Source organism: Sabethes cyaneus, chromosome 1 (assembly GCF_943734655.1).
Source record: "Sabethes cyaneus chromosome 1, idSabCyanKW18_F2, whole genome shotgun sequence".
Taxonomy (NCBI): domain Eukaryota; kingdom Metazoa; phylum Arthropoda; class Insecta; order Diptera; family Culicidae; genus Sabethes; species Sabethes cyaneus.
The window spans coordinates 69,249,781-69,259,492 of NC_071353.1; the positions used below are offsets into that span (position 1 = coordinate 69,249,781).

At 37.6% G+C, this 9,712-nt stretch overlaps 1 protein-coding gene across 1 annotated transcript in view; it reads right to left on the reverse strand.

Moving 5' to 3' along the window:
* Positions 1-484, reverse strand: part of LOC128746179 (protein unc-13 homolog 4B) — a 110,175-nt gene extending 109,691 nt beyond the window's left edge. Inside the window, exon 1 of the mRNA XM_053843290.1 lies at positions 383-484. Coding sequence (XP_053699265.1) covers positions 383-441 — 59 coding nt within the window. The 5' untranslated portion in view covers positions 442-484. The remainder of the gene's footprint in view (positions 1-382) is intronic.
* Between the last annotated feature and the right edge of the window lie 9,228 nt (positions 485-9,712).

Here is a 9,712-nt window from a genome sequence, read left to right on the forward strand (position 1 = left end):
CACTATTGATATACAGTGAAGAATTGTATAACGCGATGGCTGGTGCTGTACGCCCATCGCGATATATCAGCTGTCCGTTAACCAATAAAGTTGTTTTTTGGTACATTGTTAGCATGTGGTATAAACTAGTCAACTACCAAAAATCAACTTTATTGCTTAATGGACAGCTGAGATATCGCGTTGGGCGTACAGTTCCACCCACCGCGTTATACAAATCTTTACTGTAACTTATCACGTGTTTGTTGCTTGGGTTTTAACTATATAACGGTTCCATAAGCGAAAATTCAAATTAAATGTATGTTGGGTTAACACAAAGTAAAAGTAGATAGGCACTTATAACTCTGATCAGACTAATAACTTTGAAAATTCAATTGTCACTTACCTTTCGGGATCAGACGACCCAGCAGTTTTATTATTTTTTCTCTTCCGCAGCAAGTTCATATTGAAACTGAAATATTTTTTCCATGAGCTTTCCTCCTCGTCGTCATAGTTATAAGTAAAAAAACTTCCACCACCACTTGTGAGGAAATTATTTGCTCGGCGCTGTCTGGCTTTAGTCTTACCTCCAAAGAAAAGTATTCGGTCGCGTGCTGCTCTGCGTTTACTGAGTTCGTTGATATTATTTTCACTCTTGCTAAAACCAGACTGTGCTGTCGAAACAGACTGACCCCTGCCGCCGATGAACAAATTTTGAATACTGCTGCTGAGTTTATTATAAAAACTGGGACTCACGTTGGAGCGGTTTAGCCGATCCGCGTTATAAAACGCATAATTCAAGCCGAAACTCGATTCGTCTTTATTTTCCACTGGACCAATCCGTTCATCCAACATATGTAAATTATCTGCGTTACTGCGAAACAAGATCGAGTTTGAGTCAATCGCACTAGACAGATAATTCAACCGATCTAAATTATTAATCTGAGCATTGTATGATGGCTGCGAATCTATTGGATATACGGGTAGACTTCGTCTGTAAGGATCGTCATTTGTTTGCTGAAAAGAAACAAATTCAATCGAGTTTTAATGTTTTTGGTAATATTTTGCAATATAAATATTGAGCATCGAATACTTCGTTAAAAGGCTCATAACGCTACAAAAAGTTATTTTTTTCTCGACTATTTTTGATTAGAATCAAATTTTGCTGATATGAGCCGTTCCGAATTATAGTGGTCTATTGACCATTTTTATCACAATTGAGATTTTTGTAGGGGAGTAAAAGTAGGGGTTCAACCTGCTTTTTTCATGTTTAATTTTTGATTTGGAACAGAATGACCATTCTATTCCGCATTAAAGGGTGTCCCACATCAAATTGAGAAATGCTTTAGAAAATTTCCCATTGGGTAATTTCTCTTGAAAATTTGAATAGAAGTAGTTTATAGTGTATTGTTTGCATGGTATTTTTATCGCGGTCAGTTTTTCGAAAATTAAAAATATGGTGTCACCCAAAAAGCAACGTCGCGAATTTATTTTGTGCAAACGCCTGGAAAATCTTCAACTCTCTCATCATGGATGACTTAACGTCAAGGCGAACTTCCGGCAGCTTCTGGGTACTTCACCGCCCAGCACAAGTTTGATATTTCGGAGGAAATAAGGATGCAGAAAGTTTCAAAATTTGCCAAGAAATACATGATTTGGTAAGCGATCTGCCCATGTGGCAAACGGAGTGCTCCGTTCGTGACTACCGAGACTGTAAACGGACAGATCTACCTACCTATCTAGGAGTGTACAGAAGCGCCTGCTTCCTCTGTCAAAGCAATACGAGGGCCCTACAATCTTCTGGCCAGATCTAGCTTTGTGCCCATATTCAAAGTTGTACGAAGCCAACGGGGTTACTTTCGTACCCAAGGACATGAACCCCCCCCCCCCCTTGCTGAGTTATGTGCAAATGTTATTTTAGGGCGGTTTTGATGTAATTTTTCGTTATACGGTAAATACTATATCAACATGAGGATATTACTTGTTGAAAATTTGTAGCAGCGTTTTACATCACTCACATATCTGTTTTGAAAATACGGTGAAAAGAATTTACAAAATATATTTCGCTTTTCCATAATTTAATCAAACCCCGTCAAGCGCCTAGCGGGGTAAAAGTGCGATTCATGGACGAGGCAACAATGTATAGCTAATTATATACCTACAGCTTTAGGCACTATATTACAGATACTAGAAATGAAATATCTGCAAAAAACTGTGTGCTCTACAGATGTTGGCCGAAGAAAAACAATGTATTTCCGCTGATGAAACAAAAACCAAACGTTTGGAAAAGTTTCGATCTGACGGAGGCTGCAATACACCAGCGCAAAATAGAAAAGGTGCAAATTGAGAATATTCGTTACCGAAATATAACGCAGATTGAAGATAATATGGTTTTGTTAGCTACTGCTGGGCTAATTTCATGGCCCCGCGGTATTCGCACTTTTGCCCCGCTCTGCACTTGATCAGAAGAAAGAAGAATTTATTTTGCAAAACACTATTACCGCAGATGATTTATAGTTGAATGTGAAGACATTGAGTTACTGCATCACTATAAAATATATTATGTTGTTGTCCTTCTTTATATCTCACGAAAATTGATGACAACTTCAAACATCGCACTTATGCCCCGCCCTACTCTATACCTTTCAAATAGATTAAAGAGCTCGTTGGTAGCTATCACTAAAAAAATTTTAAATTTTTTGGAAAAAGAGTGTTTTAATGCAGAGCCCAGTCTTAAAAACAAAAAATCATACATATTATGTACAGTCAGTCCACAATCATGGGTCACACACAATTGTGGAGCATTTTAGCTTTAGCTGCTAATTTCCGTTTAAATATCACGTAATGATTGATCAAATCGTTAGTGCTACTTATAAGTAACGATTCTATCAATCAATTAGTTGGGGAATGTCGTCGTGGTTGGGTCGTCTTTTGGTCCAAAAATCTCATTTCAAAAGAAACTTTGGTAATTTAACAAAGGTCCAAATACAAAGGTCTAAATACGAACTATTAATAAGACCTTTGTTAAATTTCCAAAGTTTGTTTTGAAATGAGATTTGTGGACCAAAAGATGGCCCAACCACGACGACATTCCCCTATAATATTCACGCATTAATTGGCAGAAAAAACTTAAATGACCCATTTTAGCTGATATAAAAAATATCGTTGTGTTATGTTTTTACAACCATGCCAAAAATTGAGATTCAATTCGATATTTTCCATAAAATACGCATTAAAATATTAAAGCTGAGGGCCACTCTAAGGGCCAAATAAATAAAAACAGATCTAAAAGTTTCCGAAAAGGAACAAGTTTTAACAAAATGGGCATTTCGATCATTTTTTCATGGCAAATACTCATAAGTATATGACCACAATAACCAATCATAATTATCGTTCATGTATCGTTCTATCCAATATGCAAAGCGACTAACGAACCTTGAAGTGTTCCGGAGGCATAGTAACTCTTTTGTTGAACGGAGTACATATTTTACGTCGAAATGGCCTTCGCATTTGGTTGTTTATGCTCAATACTAAATAGGCCTGCTGTACGCGATCATCTTCCAATGTATTATTTTTCGTTTCACATAACTTTTCATCTTCTTCTCGTGGCACCACAAATGGAGTCACGCGGCCAATTTTGCGGTACACTTTTTTCTTGGTAGGTGATGAGTCTTCTGGAATATGTTCTACACAATTCAACATCGGAGTGGATGCAAAACAAAGTTCAGCTGAGTGTTGTAAATTATTGAGTTCTACTGTATTTTTAGATACCTTCCACCTCTCACTATCATTGTTTATGGAGACAAGATTATTTTTTCGAAATAAACGTGGAGCACTCGAATTTTCACTTCTATTAGATAAATCGGCAGTCCTGTTTTTGCAATCGCGAATACCAGTAACCATGTTAGGCGCATCGATGTTTCGCCGTGCATCGTACAACGGCGAACGAAGAGGAATATTACTCGGGGCAGTTGGATCCAGCCCCAAGTAGAGGTAGCAGCAATTGCATCGTCCATGGTGTCCGGAAAGATGGTTTCCATTAATAACGTCTAGCCGGTCGTTAATAGATTCGATTGTTTTTCCTTGTAGAGTGGACTGCAGCGATCTGGAATGTGATGATAAAAAACGCATTGTTCAACGCATTTGCAACAGCAGTTAAATTAAATATGTTAGGGAGTACTAACGTTACAAAACACGATTCATCAAGCGACATTTTGTGGGATTCACCACGTAGAACAGTTTCCAAATATTTTATGAACAATTTATTTATAATGTTACCGATTCGGTTTACATTAGTTAGAATATCATTAAGCAACAGTAATGAAGCGCGTTTTAGAAATATAATGAATCCACACATTGTGCTGAAATATACCAGTAGGTTTAATGCAGACTAATGAAGTTTTAAACCACAGGTTCCCACAGAGTCAAGTAAAACTCAAGAATGAGTAATGCATATGCAAGCGAGCTTGCGAACTTCCGTCCTTTCTAGTCTTATCGGCCATTTAGCTTTTGTTGAAGGACAACTCATGTGGAATGTTACGATAATTAAACAATAATTGAGTTCGCTTTGAAATTACGACAACAGTATACTTTGCGTTACAGACAAATCCACAGCGTTGGTTAGCCTGCTTATTTTGAACCAATTGTTATAAAAACACAAAGACTTTAGGCTACAGTACTAATTTTCAATCAAAACGGAGAGTCCCATTATACACAAAAGTAACTCTCCAGTTTGAATCAAAATTTAACGCATTTTAAGTGTCTTAACGAATTTTTTCGTTTAATTCTACTATTATTACAGAAACCCAAAATATTCACATACGAGTGATTCGTACACAATATAGAGTAAGGAGGGGTAAAAGTGCGATGCGGGTAAAAGTGCGATTCAATGATATATCGGTGCAGATTCCGAGTAAATTGACTACATAGGCATGCATGGGTGATTACTTTGACAGTTTGAATCTAACGTAAACTTTGGTTGCTTACGAGGCATACTTGCTGAGTTATGTGCAAATGTTATTTTAGGGCGGTTTTGATGTAATTTTCCGTTGTACGGCAAATACGATATCAACAGGAGGACATTACTTGTTGAAAATTTGTGACAGCATTTTACATCACTCACATATCTGTTTTGAAAATACGGTAAAAAGAATTCACAAAACATATTTCGCTTTTCCGTAATTTAATCTAACGCTGTCAAGCGCCTAGCGGGGTAAAAGTGCGATTCACGGACGGGGAAAAAGTGCAATTCATGGACGAGGCAAAAATGTATAGCTAATTATATACAGCTTTAGGCACTATATTACAGATACTAGAAATGAAAGATCTGCAGAAAGCTGTGTGCTCTACAGATGTTGACCGAAGAAAAACAATGTTTTTCCGCTGATGAAACAAAAAACAAACGTTTGGAAAAGTTTCGATCTAACGGAGGCTGCAATACACCAGCGCAAAATAGGAAAGGTGTAAATTGAGAATATTCCTTACCGAAACATAACGCAGATTGAAGATAATATGGTTTTGTTAGCTACTGCTGTGCTAATTTCATGGATTCGGTAAAAGTGCGAAACGGCACTGGATCGGAAGAAAGAAGAATTTATTTTGCAGAACACTATTACCGCAGATGATTTATAGTTGAATGTAACGATATTGAGTTACTGCATCATTATAAAATATATTATGTTGCCGTCCTTCTTTTTATCTCACGAAAATTTATGACAACTTCAAACTTCGCACTTATGCCCCGCCCTATTCTAAAGAATTTAACGAAAAAATTAATTATTTACTTATTGCTATTTATCGATAGAAGTACTGATTCGGTTCGAAACACTCTCAAAGGTGATTCCAAAACTTTAAATTCTCAGACATTTTTTTCTCTAAATGAGAATTGATTTATGAAAATCAAATTAAAACTCACGCTTTTTTATGCGTGAATTGATCGCAAGTAATGCATTGAATTATCGCGATGACTTTTGAAGAATTAACAATCTTAAGGGGAAATAAGCAGTCATTAAATTTTCGTCGGAAAGCCCAATTTCGGAAGCAGAGTTTGGGCCCAAAACAGGGACTTTGTTTCTAAAAATATATTCGCTGCGTTCTCTTTGCCAATCTGAACACAGAGATTATATCTTCGTAAACAGAATTTTTGTTTCAAACAAAAAACTGCTTTTGAAATTTACAGAATCAATGACGACTTATTTCTCTTAAATTAATGACAAACAAATGAATTTTTTCAGCCATGCCAATAGCACCTTCTTGTTTACAGTGACCTGCAATATTTTTATTGTGAAAAGAACCTTCAGTGTTAGCCACACAAGATAAACTGTAGTTCATTATTTTTCATAGCTTCGATACTTTACAGCTCCAATTAATAAGCTTAAGGTGATACGATGCTGAATCCAAAACAAACTTCTATCAATGTAGGGGAGTGTCGTCGAGGTTGGGCCACGTTTTGGAATTCGCCCATAACTTTCGTTTCAAAAGGAATTTTGGAAATCTAAATACATCGTTGCAAAGGTCTAAGAATAAGGTATATTTCCGGAAAGTTTTGAACTGATTGCTTGAAAAATAAAAAAGTTATAGGCATTTACGTGAAGACAAAAAATGTTGTCATAGTCGGGCCATGTTGTACAGCTTGGGCCACCGCAGAAAATCTAAGACATACGTATTGAAATTCTATATAGAGGCATGAAAAGAATGAATTCCGTGAACAACGGCTCATATATGCACAAATACCCTATTTTTAATTGCATTCTTGCGAAATTTTGGCGATCTTGTAAAATCAGTATTGCTACAATTGCCTTTTCCGAATTGTACAACTACAATGAAATAACAACAAAAATCTAAGTATTTATCGTATTAATTTTGCTTCATTTCATCACATTTTACGTGACTGACATTCTCTAGCGATTATTGCGCTTCTGCGCTTAAAATTATGGTGGTCCAACCATGACTACTCATGTGACCCGACCTGTACAAATAGCGCTTTTCTAGTATTTCACCTTAGCCTTTAGTGATTGTTTTTCAGGTAGGTTAACATAGATAAGTGAGAAATTTTGATTTTACTACCACTAGAAAAGCGCTATCTCTTGAAAAGCAACGATTTGTATGGTGCCCTATTGATAGAACAACATTTACTGAATATCGGAGTGCATTTTGGTCTTAATGAAACGCTACTGAATTTGAGTTATAGTCGCAAAAAATGGGCTGGTACCGAATGGCCGAAACACAAATGGCCGAATCACGAATGGCCGAAATCCAAATGGCCGAATTTCAATAACAGTCACAGAAGGCCGAATCACGAAAGGCCGAATCACGAATGGCCGAATCACGAATGGCCGAATCACGAATGGCCGAATTTTTTTGGAAAGCCTAAATAACTACTCAATAAAAAACCATGAATTGGCAAGTAGTTAACAAATAACTTTAATCAAACAAAAAACAAACTACTACTATTAAACAAATGAAACATGCTTTACGAACGCCTTTGTTTAGCGCTTAATAAAAGCGCAACTGCGTCAACAAAATTTTTGCTGCTCATTTTGTGAGCATTAACACATTTCGAGTAGATTTTTTCGTCTATTTCTCGGCGCGAATTCGGAACATCGCCCTGAAGAATTCTAAGGATGTTCCCCTTTATCGCCCTTTGCTCCACCCGCAGTTCTGTGATGATCCTGGTCATTGACAGGTGATGGGAACCAACAATGGTTGTCCATCGTTGGTGCCATGCTTTCAAGTTGTTTGTGGTCCGCGGTAGCTTGTCAACTGGCTTAAAATTTGACAGAGTGGGTGAAACAATGGCCTGTTGTTCCGGTTCCTCCCACTTATGTAAGTATTCCGAAAATATTTCTTGATTATAAATACATCGACATTATAAGATGCGAGACGTATTTACTGTGTTAGTAGCAAATGTTTCCTAGATGATTCAGGGCGAGACGGCCGTAGGCCGCGAATGTGCGCCGGTGACCCGCCGTCGGAAGCGCCGGCCACTGCGGGGGGGCAGCCCCCCCGCAGAAACCACTACTATTTAGGTGCATGCATTTTCCTAGGTTTACTGTCTATTAGGGATTATCCCTTAGTTGAGTCCGAACGAGCGGCAGCGAGTAAGGACAGCATGTATCCAACGTTTGCACGGGTTGAAGGCTATGAATATTTTCGGTCGAATATGACATTCGGCCATTCGTGTTTCGGTAATTTGCGATTCGGCCATTCGTGATTCGGCCTTTTGTGATTCGGCCATTCGTGATTCGGCCATTTGGTATATTATGCCATTCGTTATTTCGGCCATTTGTGTTTCGGCCATTCGTGATTCGGCCATTTGTGTTTCGGCCATTCGTGATTCGGCCATTTGGTATATTATGCCATTCGTTATTTCGGCCATTTGTGTTTCGGCCATTCGTGATTCGGCCATTTGTGTTTCGGCCATTCGTAGGTAATCCCAAAAAATGATGAAGTTGCTGCGGCTAATTTGGGCCCATTTTCTATAGTGGTGTCTGTGATGTTTAAATTTCCAGCAGGCCGAAAAGCCTGCATGATACAAACCATAACAATTAAAAGCAATCCACCGAATAACTACTGCGCGTGCACTCACCATCAGTGCTGGAAAAATCACTATATCGAAACTCAAAATGATTGATTTTGAGTCAATGCAATATCAATACTCTTTTTTCCAGTAGGAATATGAATATTATTGGAATAAAAATTCATTGATAAACCAAGCCGCTGAGTATCAATGTTGCTGAATATTCGTTTCGAAAAAATCATAATACGCTACAAAAAAGTCAGAGCTGAATATCGTTTTCAGTTCCATTGCAGTGAATATGAATATCAGTTTCAGCGCCTTGCACTGAATATTTATATTCTAGTGGATTGGGACGCAACAGATTGCAGTAGGCTTTGTGATGACAATGTACTTTAAAGTTGAGATAACTGTTTGTGCGGTTTGCGTTGGAATCAAACGTTTATGGTGAAAACAACGCTTAGTGAAAATATCAACACCTCGAGATGTAACTGACATTTTTGATACTGAGTATCATTTCTCTTTTCGAATTCGTTGATACTGATATTTGATATTCAGTTGGAAGATGGAATAATGATTATCTGTTCCAATAATATCGTGACTGGATATTGAAATTGATTTTCATGCTGATAAATATCAGCTACATAGGGAGCGAGTTGATATTCAATTTTATGAGTATCAACTGATCATTTTAAGCACTGCTCACCATAATATCTTAGTTGCGCAATTAACAATAAAGCTGATTTTTGGCATATGGTTGGAGCTTATCAAAGGTTTATCGTCTACCAAAAGCAACTGTATCTATTTGAACAAGCCTTAGAAATTACAATGAGAAAATAGCACTATTCATGGGCCTATTCGGTAGATTACTGTTTCTCAAAAACAGATCTAAAGAGAGACAGTTGGATAACGTGATAACGGATAACGGATAACGTGTCGGTATTGCCTACATACCGGCTCATTGAAGATAACTTGTTTTGCAGTGACAACAGCTCCTGGCGCTAGTGTACATTAGATAGTTCATATACACTAGCACCAAAAGCAAGTGGTTGTCACTTAAAACTAGCTATATCAACAAGATAGAAGAGTTTCAGGCACATCTGCCTCGCATATTTGTAGTAGTGTAAATAGAACACATGGGCTGAAATTAACCTTTACGTCCCCGACATCAAAAATGAAGGTACTCTCAGTTACACTTTTGGCTCTATCTCCACTGATTTT